At 39.3% G+C, this 14,124-nt stretch overlaps 1 protein-coding gene across 7 annotated transcripts in view; it reads left to right on the forward strand.

Moving 5' to 3' along the window:
* The window catches only part of LOC129255928 (E3 ubiquitin-protein ligase HUWE1-like), an 87,497-nt gene extending 74,360 nt beyond the window's left edge, over nucleotides 1–13,137 (forward strand). For all 7 annotated transcript variants that reach the window (XM_064096320.1, XM_064096326.1, XM_064096327.1 and 4 more), the window contains 10 exons: nucleotides 92–444; nucleotides 824–966; nucleotides 1,846–2,091; nucleotides 2,566–2,977; nucleotides 3,213–3,546; nucleotides 5,293–5,505; nucleotides 7,596–7,701; nucleotides 10,799–11,098; nucleotides 11,404–11,594; nucleotides 12,359–13,137. In XM_064096320.1, coding sequence (XP_063952390.1) covers nucleotides 92–444; nucleotides 824–966; nucleotides 1,846–2,091; nucleotides 2,566–2,977; nucleotides 3,213–3,546; nucleotides 5,293–5,505; nucleotides 7,596–7,701; nucleotides 10,799–11,098; nucleotides 11,404–11,594; nucleotides 12,359–12,461 — 2,401 coding nt within the window. In that variant the 3' untranslated portion in view covers nucleotides 12,462–13,137. The remainder of the gene's footprint in view (nucleotides 1–91; nucleotides 445–823; nucleotides 967–1,845; nucleotides 2,092–2,565; nucleotides 2,978–3,212; nucleotides 3,547–5,292; nucleotides 5,506–7,595; nucleotides 7,702–10,798; nucleotides 11,099–11,403; nucleotides 11,595–12,358) is intronic.
* The last annotated feature ends 987 nt before the right edge of the window (nucleotides 13,138–14,124 follow it).

Raw genomic sequence — 14,124 nt, forward strand, 5'->3', positions numbered from 1 at the left:
AATAAGGTTCATTCTAATATTTAATATTTTTAATTTTAATAATAGCCATCAACAGCTACTACTATTTCATATGTTTTCTCACCAACCGCAGAGACATCATGAAGCTGTATCGTCAGGTACAGGAGTACCGTGCTAGACAGGTCCAGACAGATACATCCCCCGATGATCCGGACGATAGCGCTACCAGCATGGCCTCCAGTGCTCCGTCATCGTCCACACCCTCTCAGGGTTCCATTGCCGACCGCTACAACCCCAGCACAAGCATCGTCATCAATGCCCCCACCACGGGCGCCAAGAGGTCAGGGTTTGAGCTTCGGCTGCAGTCCATGGGACTCTTCACGGGCAAGACGTCAAACCAGAACTTCCTGCTGCGGATGCTGAAGGTCATTATCCAGCTGCGAGATGTGGCCAAGAAAGCCAAGCGGGTGGCCGACATTCAGAGGTGTAAGTGGAAATGTTCTTGTTGAGGTAAAAGATAGCTTTTCTTATTCCACAACTCAGGTATAATATGCCAAAGACATTTGGAATATATATTGTTACAACTTACCAGGAATGTCATATCTGACAGACATGAGCGCTGTGTAAGAACATTTTTACTTTGTTCAGAATGATGTGTTAGCTGCATTCAAATGTTGCTGAGGTTAAATCAATCTTTATATAAATGTTCAATGGAATATCACATTTGAATTTCTAGGTCTATCTCCTGTACTTTGTTTTTTGAGGAACGAAGGGGGAGAAATAATTCATCCTTTCCATTCTTTGTATAAAAATACTGTGATTTCTATTGTACTTATCCATTTACAATAAATATTTTTTTATACAGTGGGTGGTCCAAATATTGCTGCAGCTGTGGCTGCTCTGGAAACCAATGCTACAGAGCTAATGCAGATGATGAGTAGACGCAGCACGGTCGCATCTAGCAGTAGACAGACTACTGATAGACAGAACAGCCAAACATCACAAGGGGTGAGTTCTCTCTTCTCTTTCATGCTTTTTTCTTTTAGATGACCCTATAATGAATTTGTTATGTTAAAAAATATAAGAAAAAGTCTTCTAAACACTGGCCCGTATTCTGAACTTGGGTTTAAATTAAACCCTGGTTTAAAGTTGTGGTTTAAGTATGGATAGCCAATTGGGGCACAAATCCCTAAAAGTACTCATTCAATTGATTAACTCACATTACACCCGAATTGTTCATAATTGTCTGGGAATGATAACTGAAATTTTTCTTCCATATGAATGCAAAAGGAAACAAAATAGCAAACCTAAGAAATATACAATATAAACAGAATTTTTGGCTCCCCATAATTTTAGCACAGAGTTAGACCACGGTCTAAGTTAAACCTTCAGAATACGGGCCATTTAGTTCACCAATTATACATACAGTATATGATGAAAATGTGAGAGAAGTGTAAAATTTCTTATTTTTTCCATGATTTCGTGATATGAAATAGCTTGTGCATGTAAACTCTTAAAAAACTGTTTGGCAGTATAAGGTTACAACTAGGGTCCTTTTGCAGAGTGAAGTATCAGTGATCTTAGATTTAGTGTGTGTGTGCAATTAAGTTTAAGATTTTTTAGATGTGTATCAATCAGATTATTGAAACATGTCATTAAAAAGTACAAGTTTTCCAGTAAATACTGTATAGAGAAACACATTAGAATCAAATAAAGTGGTTGCATACTTCAGTAATGTATGTGAGGTCTTTTTAGATCAGAGGCATTCAACCAAATGAAGGAAATTAAGGATCCTTCCTCTTTAATAATAAATTGGCAAGGCTTTAAAATTAGATGAAGTAATATTTTCTGACAAATATTGCTACTTCTATTTATCACGCTACTCAGGCATCTGGTGCAGAGACCAGCTCGGCTGCCAGCACGCCATCGGGCACAGCTAACACCACACCAGTCTCCGAACAGCCCCCACCCGTTGCCGCCGCAGCAGTCATCGACACTGGAGAGGTGGTCAGTACAGGACGCACTCTCTCTGCACCTGCAGAAACTCCCATGGAGGTAGACTCTGTTACACAGAGGGTACAGCAACTGGACCGCCAAGCATCCACCAGCACCCAGGCCAGTCACAAACCAGAGGTTCATACTTTTTTTCAAACTTTCACTAATAATTGCGAACTAACGGTTGAAGGCCTAAAAGAGTTGCTATTGACTATAAAATCAAGCATTGCCATGATTTGTTATCTAAAGCACTTTTTTTCAGCATACTGCAGTAAAGAACATAATTTTTTTAGCATGATAGAAATATTTTCCAGTATTATGGTTTAGTGCTTCAGTGTTCAGTTCAGACGTACAAGAATCACCTAATGTCGGTTACCTTTACTGACATGAGCTGTCTGTGCATCTACCTCAGGGTGACTCCCCATTCTGAATATGTTTTTTTTTTAAGAATCCCTTTGTTTTTCCTTCAGAATATTGAAGGTTTCCTTGACACTGCTCCTGCTCCTTGCTTTAGGTACATGTAACTCAGTCATACTTCGACTTTGTCATACTAAACACTTAGTAAATATATTATATTGTGGTTATGAACGTTCTTAATGTATCTTCTTTCAGGATGGTGATGATGATAGTCCTCAGCTGAGTGAACTCCTTGGCCTGGAGGAGTTATGGGACACCCTGAGCACCTGTCTGACGGAGCTCTCCCTCACACCAGACACCCATGCAGTGCTTGTCTTGCAACCTGCTGTGGAGGCCTTCTTCCTTGTCCACGCCTCTGACAAGGATTCCAGCAAGGCATCCCGCTCTGCACCTGAGTCGTCCCAGCCCTCCGCCTCCTCGTCCTCCCAGGCTCTTCACAGGGAAGGGCTCACCAGCAGTGCCTCTGATATGGCTCCTGTCTCGCCCATGCCAAGTACCCCAGCATCAGGGATCGTCCCGGCTGGGTTCTTTGCCAGGGAGAGCTCGGTCACGTCCATCGTTACTCCCAACATGCCTAGTGATACGCAGAAGTTTTTGACATTTGCAGGTGAGGTACTTGATATTTACCACAATGATATTCGCCACTATGCACCACTACCACAGAGCGATAAGGATTTATGCTTTCATTATGTCCATGAGCAGCTATTGCCTAGCAGGGAAATAGGGATATAATTCTATTTGTATGTACAGCATATAGCCATTATCAATTGATTGTAATTCAGTCGGATTATTTCCTTTGTTCATTTTAAAGTCATTGTAAACTTTTGTTTTGCATTTCACAGAGAAACATCGCAACGTGCTGAACCAGATCCTGAGGCAGTCCACCATCCATCTCTCCGAGGGGCCTTTCTCCGTGCTCGTCAACCACGTCCGCATCCTCGACTTTGACGTCAAGAGGCGCTATTTCCGCCAGGAGATGGAGCGAGGCGACGAGGGCATGCGACGCGAGGACATGGCCATCCACGTGAGAAGGGAGCATGTCTTTGAGGATTCGTATCGTGAATTGCATCGGCGTACCCCAGAGCAATGGAAGAATCGCTTCTATGTGGTCTTTGAGGGTGAAGAGGGCCAGGATGCTGGAGGGCTGCTTAGGGAGTGGTACCTTATCATCTCAAAGTATGTCTTGGTGTTTATTTGTTGTTGTTTTTTTGTAATAAAAATAAAGAGCTGCCGAATCTCCTTGATTGATATGGAGATAATTGAATGATATGACTTGAAAATTAATGGTATTCAGTCTTACTAATTAATACATTTAAAAGCTTCATTGAATTGTGTCTCATTTTTAAAAATCCCTCTACTTTTTTCTCAGTAAATTATCCATTCGGTCTACCATCAGTTCGTCCACTATCCATATGGTCTAATTGCCAATTCGTCCACTCATCATTTCATCTAATAACCAGTTGGTCCAATAGCCATTTAGTTCATGTACCATTTGGTCTCATTGGACTAAGTGTTAATTGGATGTTGTTTGAAGGTTTGCATGGTGGTATGTACAATCGCTGATGTGGTTTACGGTACACCATGTGAAGTGTTGTAGAAACAGTGGATAGGAGAAGAGAAGAAATGGATAGGCGAGAAAGTGGAGATTTGAGAGTAGAGTATTCTTTCTTGAAAGTAGTCCTGAAAAGGACTGTAAACCAGGAAAGATTGATGACCCTCAAGACCCTGGTCTCCACATCAACACCATCTGGCACCCAATCCTACGTCACCACCCAACTTCTAACCAATCCACAACCAACTCCACAAGCAACTCGCCGTCCACCGTCACCCTACCAAGCCCTCCTACCCAACACAGCAGTCTGATCGAATCACCAACTCAACCAGCAACTTCGCCGACGCACACGCCACCGACACCGACACCTCGCTACAACCTCCGCCGAAGACCCAACACCTCATCCGTACACCAGGCCACCCACTCAATCCCGCCGAAGCCTACCCGACGAGTCCGCCGACCAACACGCACGGAACGCCACCACTGATGTACTTACCACGCCGCCGACACACACACCGCCGCCGCAACTCACCCCGCCGTCTACACACCGCGTCCGCATACCACGCCAACTCGTTTCCCGCCAAAACCGCCGACCCACGCACAGAGCGCCACCTACGACGTCAGTCCGCCGTGACCGCCGGCCCAGCGCTTTCCCCCACGTCCGCACGAACGCCATAAGTACCGCCGCACGCCAAGCGAACACTCACTCCTGAAGACGGACAGTCAACCTGCCCGAAACATCGAGTCTCTCTACTACTCATCATCTCTACTCACCGACTCAAACCAGCATCTCCTCACTAGCTCTACTACTCAAGCTGTTCTCAACTCATCAATCTTTCCTGGTTTACAGTCCTTTTCAGGACTACTTTCAAGAAAGAATACTCTACTCTCAAATCTCCACTTTCTCGCCTATCCATTTCTTCTCTTCTCCTATCCACTGTTTCTACAACACTTCACATGGTGTACCGTAAACCACATCAGCGATAAGTGTTAATTGTGCAAAATGAGTGAAAATTAAATGGATATTAGACCACCTGGTTATGAGACGAAATGATGATTAGACAATAGTGTAGTAGGTTTCATTGTACACCATGTATCTTTCTTGGGCAAGTGTTGGTCCTGAAAAGGGCCACCCAATCTCGACGTTTCGACAGGTGTGTCGACAAGAACACACTTGTCGAAAATTGGACCAAATGGTTGTTAGATGAAATGTTATTTGATGGAATGGCTTTAGACTAAATGGAAGTAGACAATGAGGTGAGTGGATAAGTTGGCAATAGACGAATTTGCAATTTACCCTCTCAACTCGTAGTACCTCACCTAAAATCCCCCATTGACCTTTGACATTTCATTCTCTGTTCCACCCACAGAGAGATCTTCAACCAGATGTACGCCCTGTTCCGTACGTCGCCGGGAGACAGGGTAACATACATCCCCAACCCATCGTCCCACTGCAACTCTAACCATCTCAGCTACTTCAAGTTTGTTGGCCGCATCATCGCCAAAGCCATCTATGACAACAAGCTTCTGGAGTGCTACTTCTCTCGCTCCTTCTACAAGCATATTCTCGGGAAACCAGTCAAGTAAGACCCCATTCCTTTAATTCGATGGATTCACAATATGGTGTCCTCTATCGGTTGCAGCGAACAGGCCAAATTTCTAAATTTGGGGTTGATATCGGGCGCAGGCAGTGCACAGTGCTAGTGCTTCCAAAATGAAATCCATATGGCAAGAATTCACCAAAGACGGTCTAAATTACCTCCTGGACCCTAGTAAACAGCATATACGATCGAGCCGCGTCGGCCAGCACTGACTAATCGCATGCATGCATTCACTTTAGTACTAAGTAGCACGCGCAACAAGATGTTGACTTTTTCCCATGATGCATTGTGAATTTCGGCCTGTCCGCTGCAACCGATAGATGGTGCACCGTATTGTGAATCCAACGAATTATTTTTCATTCTTCACAGGAACATATTCTTTGAAAGCCATTTTAAGAAAAAATCAATTCCTTGGTATATTTTTTATTTCCTGTAGGAAAGTTCATTTTTATCCTTAAACTATTAGTCATGTTGTTCTTTTGCAGTTCTTTTTCTGTTACACAAATTCATATTCAGCATCACTCTGAAGAACGTTTTGTGCGGAAGAAATATTTACAGAGCTTCCAAGTCTCCCGGATCCTGCGGGAGAATACTGGATTACGATCCAATCTCCCGTTCTCCCGACCCCATGCCAAAATCTCCCGGATAATCAGGATTTTTAGCTGTTAAATTGTAAAATTCGTACAAACGACTGTTTAACGAGTCTAGCATGTTCAACTCCCTAACACCCACGTGGAACCTCCTTATCACATTTTCATTTTACCCAGTAACTTCTACCAGTTTTTGTATAATCGTACATTGATTTCGCATGTAAATAAAGATAATTTTACTGAACGACTGGTGAAGTAGTCTAACAAGCCATTTTATTTCCGGGTTCTGCATGTGTGTGTGATGAAAACTCTTCAGCGGTACTCCATGCACATGGCCCCCGATGCGCCCCGGCGCGGCTCTAGCCCGCCGCGCTGCGCCAGGAAGCTCCGAGAATTAAATTCACGAGCACTGCGAGGCATTTTTCGTAAGCTTGCGTGCGCCTTATTCGAGCTGAAACTGTGGATCAACGATGGGATTAACAAGTGGATTACTTTTTTACACCTCGACTTTCAATTTCAGGAATAATTTTATTGACAATCTTGAAGAATTAGAAGCAAAGTGGAGATTTTTTCGCCTACTTTCACTTGGGTTGATCGGATTCGAACATTTTCTCTTTCGAGTTTCGTGAGTGAGCTAGCCTGGCGCTGGCTGGCTGAGCTGTGCGAAGCACGCCCCGTCCCGATTCATCCACACTACAATCGCATCGCCAGTGACCATGGAGATCATGGAGATGGAGTCATCCAAGACGACAAAATACTTGTCGAAGTATAAAGATAGTTTTCAAGCAGAATGGGACTGTGTGACAATTTTCACAGGAATCCCTCAGAGACTTTAAACAGTCCACATATAAAGATTATTTACCATGTTTACCACTTCTGCAGCCCCTTCCCCCTCTGGCCAATTATAAAGGTATTTTCATGTTGAATTCATTCTTTTATGAATTATTAAAAAAATCTACTGTATTGCCTGAAGTGTATATTTAGTCAATGACAATTCATGAATTCTCTCTAATGTGCATTTAATCTATCATAATTTTTTTTGATGGTTTAGACAGCTGTCGGTTACTATCAAATGTTGTTTCCTAATGTGTTTTGCTACCCAAAACTCCCATCCGTGGGACAACGTTCCGCCGCTCCCTCACAAAATCATACCTCCGCGAAATCTACTGGATTCTATCATTCCAATGTTGGCAGCTCTGTATTTACATAGGAAAATAATGCACCTTCAAAGTGTACTGTTTTTACACTGGAAATAATGCTTTCCCATTCATCTTCTCAAATTGATATATTTTCAAATGTTTCTTTCCCATAATTATGATAAATACCCTTTTATCATCTTTAAATGTGTAGCTTTTCACACTGTGTACTAAAATCTGTAGCGAAATTTGAATTGATGAAAACAGCAAGAGCAAAATAGACAATTGATATTGTTTCAAATACTTTTCCCCTTGAAATTAAATTAATCCACTTTGATTTTGGCAGGTACACCGACATGGAGAGCGAAGACTATGCTTTCTACCAAGGACTTGTATTCCTGTTGGAGCATGATGTCTCGGACCTTGGTTATGATCTAACCTTCAGTACTGAGGTATGTATCATGTTTCAGCTGTCTGGAAGAGTTCTCATTCAGGGAAAGGGATAGAGCTATTTTGAACCTTTTGACAACCCTTTGCATATATTTTGTTTTAAAAAATCTGAAGATTTAGGTCATGTCAAAAGTTTTATTTGTGTGTGATTTATTTGTTTATTTATTTTCATCTTTTTTTTTATGGGGGGGGGTTAGTGTAAGCATCCCAAGTTCTTCCTGTGGTATGTTATCAATTTTCATATTACTTTTAGCTTGATTTTACATTTAGACTTGGGATTCTGATTAGTGCTGCAAGTCAGGCGGCATGTTCTGGTTCTGTTCGGTTCGGCAGGGTTCGGCAAATTTTTTCCGAACTTTGGTTCGGTTCGGGGTTCGGCAATAAATGCGCAATTAAATTATTAACATATAAAACTAGGGATTGCCAACCCTTGGACAAAGTAACATGTTAAATTTCTGTCGTATATTTATAATAAATTTTTTTCTAAAAAGAATGGTTATAAAAATTGCTGCATAACTTTCTTTTATTTATTTCAATCTTGAAACCAAAAATAAGAGTCATTTCTACTTTCATTTTTAAATTGAATAAAAAAAACAAAGAAAATAATATTGATAACGAGAGAATGAGGACAGAAACAGAATTACAAAGAACAGTATATTTTTTTGTTCATTGATTATTCAATGTAGATATGATCATGATCGATTACAATGCCATTGCAAACGCAGCTTCTCCGATTGGAAAGTGTTGATCGGGAATGTCGGAACAGTAGACAAACAACCTCCACTCAACTGTTATTATACTGGTAAAATTCACATTCCAAAGAATATGAAATCTTTTAGAAAGTGCCTATTTTCTGAAAAGTGGTTAAATCTGGTCAATCAATTACTTTAAAAAGATAAAATATCAGTCCATTCTTGGTCCCGAAAGATCGACACTAGAGTGACTTCAAACATATTTCCAACACGAAAATGAGTACATGGGACTGTACTGTGTATTTTAGTGTTATAAAATCACTCGGCGTTGATCGTCAGAACCAAGACGGAACTGAAAATTTATCCTTTCATTTTCAGTAAATGACCAGATTAAACCACTTTTTAGAAAATATTGACAATGGAAAAACATTTCAAATTTGGAATATGAATTTTACCAGCATAATAGCAACTGAGAGCAGGTTGTTTGGACTTCCTGTTTCAACTTTCCTTATCAACCATTTCCGGTTCACGATCAGGGAACATGCGTTTACTTGCTTTGAATTTTTATCTTTTCTGTTTTTTCTAACCTCATTCCTTTATCTCTTATTTATTTATCTTTAATATTGATATGTATATTTCAGAAGGTGAAATATACATACTTTACCATTACTTTGTCGGTCACAAGGAATTAATTTATGTCAGTTTTTTTTCTATTATTAAATACAAAACAATTACATGTACGCACGATCACAATCATGATCGATTACAGTTATACGTAATTCAACTACACTTTTTAACCGAGTTTAGCTTAAAATGTCCCCACATTTTATGAGAAAAAAAAATAAATTCATGGTAATAAAAAAAATTGAGACTGATAAAAAGAAGCTGTCATACTTTGTCATTTACGAGGAATGAATTTATGTCTTGTCCTTTTTCTTAATTAAATAGAAAACGATTAGGTCCGATTACGATCAAGATCGATTACGGCAATACGTAATTCAACCACACTTTTATACCGAGTTTAGCTTCAAATGTCCCCTCATTTAATGAAGAAAAAATATATTCATGTTAAGAAAATATTCTTAAGTTGATAACAATTTAATCAAAGACAAGATGGGAGCTTAAATAGTGGATTTAAAAAATATTTTGTGTGGAATTCTTATTGTGCACAATCACTAACCAATATTTTTTTTTCATTTTATATTTAAATATATGTAGTTCCTGCTTTTATGCATATTACGGAGTAAAATAAATGTGCCTAATTTTTTTTTTACCGAACTACCGAACCAGGCCTTATTCATGTTAATAAAATATTCTTAAGTTGATAACAATTTAATCAAAGACAAGATGGGAGCTTAAATAGTGGATTAAAAAAATATTTTGTGTGGAATTCTTATTGTGCACAATCACTAACCAATATTTTTTTTTCATTTTATATTTAAATATATGTAGTCCCTGCTTTTATGCATATTACGGAGTAAAATAAATGTGCCTATTTTTTTTTTTGCCGAACCACCGAACCAGGCCTTTGTGTTCGGTTCGGTTCGGTACGGAAGTGCTGAGTTCGGCGAACTTCCGTCCGGTTCGGCAGTTCGGCTACAGCACTAATTCTGATATTATCCAGGGTGTTCATTCATTAAGTGCAGGAATTAGGGTAATCCATGAATGAACATCTAAGCATTTTCAAAACTAGCATGACAAAATGTTTAATGCGGCATTTAAATCATTATGATCTTCTCCCAAACTCAAAATTAAGATGGTGCTTAAAGGGGAATCCAACCCAAATAAAAACTTGTTTTTATAAGGAAAAGAAAAATCAGACAAGTTGATAGGTGAAAGTTTGAACAATATTGGACTAACAACAAGAAAGTTATGATTTTTTTAAAGTTGTAAATATTGGTAATCACTATACCCATGGAGACTTCAAATTGGCCGCATATGGGATGTCATAGTGATGTAAGGCAAGGACTACTCTTCCATGTACTCCAACACATATTTTGGCTAAAATGTCATTTTCCCAAAAGTTTTATTTCAAATTATATTTTTCTTTCATGAGGACATAAAACAATATACTACCTGGGTTATATTTAGATTACTTCCCCAGGGGAATGGGAACATAGGAGAAAACCACAAATCCCTGATAATAAAGTACATGGCCTATGGGAAAGTTGTCCTTGCCCCTTGTCATAATTTACTTACACAGTTGCCAATTTGAAATCTACATACTATTAGTGATCTCAATCTTAAAGCAGCTATAACTTTCTTATTGCTTGTCCGATTTCTTTCAAACTTTCACCATTCTGTTTAATTTATTTTTCTCCTTCCCAACACAACATTTTATGGCCAAGGCTGGATTCCCCTTTAACAGCAGTGTCGGTAAACCGTCTCTTTGCATGTATTTCCACAGATCGAAGAATTTGGGGTGACGGAAGCGAGGGACCTGAAGCCCAACGGCAGCAACATAACGGTGACCGAGGAGAACAAACAGGAGTACGTCCACCTGGTGTGCCAGATGAAGATGACGGGTGCCATACGCAAACAGATCGACAGCTTCCTGGAAGGCTTCTATGACATCATCCCCAAGAAGCTTATCGGTATCTTCAATGAGCAGGAGCTGGAGCTGCTGATAGCGGGGCTGCCCACCATCGACGTGGACGACCTGAAGACCAGCACAGAGTACCACAAGTATCAGAGCAACTCTCTGCAGGTAAAATTCGGGCATTTTATCGAACATAATTTGAACTTATTGGTCCGTATTCAGAACTTGGGTTTAAATTAACTTCAGAATACGGGCCATAGTGATTGTATAATGACTTGAAATGACAGGATACCTCCAAGAGGGTAAATTGCATAAGTCCTTGCTGTTACAATACATTTCAGTATTGATTAGCATTAATTGGTGAGGTAAATGGGGACAGGACAGGACAGGTATGTATTCCTTAAATTGCAGTGTACATGAGAAAGATAAAAGTTCCTCATAACACTTTTCTTTCAAATCCTCTTTGTTGCTAGATCCAATGGTTCTGGAGAGCGCTACGTTCCTTTGATCAAGCCACGAGGGCCAAGTTTGTCCAGTTTGTGACGGGAACCTCCAAGGTGCCTCTCCAAGGGTTTGCATCCTTGGAAGGCATGAATGGACCTCAGAAATTCCAGATCCATCGTGATGACAGGTCCACAGATAGACTACCAACTGCTCATACATGGTAAGTGCAAACAGTGTAGTCAATTTTGAAATCTACCCTATAATAAATCAAGTGTTGGATTTTGTAAGACAAGTTTTGCGATATGTAATTTCATTCTTGTGACATTAAATTTAAACATTTGAAAATGAATAATCTTTAGATTTATCACTACTTAGTAGGCTTTAAGCTTCTTGTAAATGATCCAAAGCACACTTTATTCTGCCTCTGATTTATACTGTAGATAATGAGTATGTTTATAATAATGATGATCCGCTTTTATATAGAGCTTAATACATCAGAACGACGTGTCTAAGTGCTTCACAGATAATCATTACCCCGGTCATCGGATTGAATCAGTCATTCCCGCACACAGTGTGTGCACATCCTCCACTCCTTGGGGAGTATTATAAAAGTTTTGATTCATATGATATAACACGATTAATAATTTAGAAACAAAAGATGATGTGTATCTCCTTTCACCAGTATGTCATTGAGATGTGACTTTAAATCAAATTGGCTATTATAGAGGAAAATGTATATTTGACTAGCCAAACGTCATCAATGGATATAGGTTTAAGAATTCAAGGAATGCAGAAATCCCTGTGAAAAAAATGATTAACATTGGTATTTCTGCTATTTATTCAGCAATGAGGAGAAATTTTGGGTGTATCTTTGTCTCACAGTCTGAGCTTTTGCCATACTGAGTGATTAACTTAATTTTAAACCGATCACTTTCTTATCTCAAGCAAGAACTCTAATTCTTGACTCTTCTTTTTCTTTTGCAGCTTCAACCAATTAGACTTGCCAGCCTATGAGACGTATGACAAGCTTCGACGAATGCTCCTCCTAGCCATCGAAGAGTGTACTGAAGGATTTGGGCTTGCATAGAATCAAGAGCAACGATGGCCTCCAGTCTTACAAAGAGTTACGATTGATCCAATCAATCGCAACTATTGACGGCCAGCAACGTCAACATCTATTCTGCATGTTTGTTCAAAATATTTTCTAGCTGTGATGTATATTCATGCATTCATTGTTTTCTTGAAAATTGACTGCGCTTCTCTTTACATACACAGGACATTGTGCAAATTTTTTGTAGAAAAAAATTATGACACTGATGGATTTCCATAGACTTACGGTTGATCGGATCAATCGTAACTCTTTGTAAGACGGGGCCCAGAACACATTTATTTACCTTTCTGATGATGATGATCACATTGTTATCATTCCCCTTTGAAAAAAAAGTATTATCAGAGACTATCGTTTCCTGCACCCTTGAATGAACATTTATTGGGTGTTTTAGATAAAGTAATTTTTTTTTAGTTAAGGGATATTGTAATGAACCTTTCCTCTATGTCATATACCTTTAACTGAGTATTTTATACCTTATATACTAAAATATACGACATACCTTTATCAATTCTGATGTGGCCATATTTTTTGGTGTATGGCAAATCAAGATTGAATCATATCATCAATATTATTTTATTTGTACTTAACCTACACCATAACATGGAGTACTTTGCTGATTTAGTGCAAGAAAACACTTATGCAGAATGATGGCAAAAAAAAACAATATTGCATTCTGCTTGAAGGTAACAATCTGTTCATCTACTGTCCGGTATGTTGCTGATTTCGAGAATTTCGCAATACATGTGCCACCGACGTTCATTATCGTGAAAGGCCTACTTATCCTTGTGGGTCAATGTTATATTGCTAGGTAGCATGTGTCATGAGTGAGGATAGAAACATTTCAATTTTATCTTAAAGGAGAATGAAACCCTTGAAACCAGCTGAATCCATATCAGAAATAAAAATCAAAGAAACATATTGTTGAAAGTTTGAGGAAGATTGAATGAATAATAAGAAAGTTATGAGCATTTGAATATTGAGATCACTAATGCCATGTAGATCCTCCCATTGGCAATGCGACCAAGATCTGTGATGTCACACACGTACAACTCCCTCATTACTTTAGTACTTATTTCACTTATATTCTCACTTTTATAGAGTCTATCACAAGGTGAGGTGTTCTCTTTATGAGAGGACAAGTACAGAGGTTTCACAACATTATATCATTGATGAATCGTTTGTCATATGATTAGAATGAGCAAAAAGATATGTTTTGGGGTATATTTTCAGTGTCCAAAAGGGGAGAGTTGTTCATCGGTGACATCATAGATCTTGGTCGCATTGCCAATGGGAGGATCTCCATAGCATTAGTGATCTCGACATTCAGTTGCTCATAACTCTTCTATTGCTAGTCCTATTTTACTCAAACTTTTGTTAATCTTATTCTTTGATTTTTCTGCTTTCACAAAAGCTAACTTACTCCAAGAGTTTCATTCTCCTTTAATGATAAAGATTAATTAGTTAAATTAACAGCGAGATCCCAGGAGTGATAACTGAGGTTTATAATCTCATGAAGTACAAGAGAAATGTGGTAAAAAGCAGTGTGTTGCGCACACTGTTGCCAGACGATCTCCACAGATTAACGGGAAACGGTGACATCACGATAAGGATGAAACTTGTGTTGCAAGGATTGCGAATT

This window comes from Lytechinus pictus, chromosome 3 (genome assembly GCF_037042905.1).
Source record: "Lytechinus pictus isolate F3 Inbred chromosome 3, Lp3.0, whole genome shotgun sequence".
Classification (NCBI taxonomy): domain Eukaryota; kingdom Metazoa; phylum Echinodermata; class Echinoidea; order Temnopleuroida; family Toxopneustidae; genus Lytechinus; species Lytechinus pictus.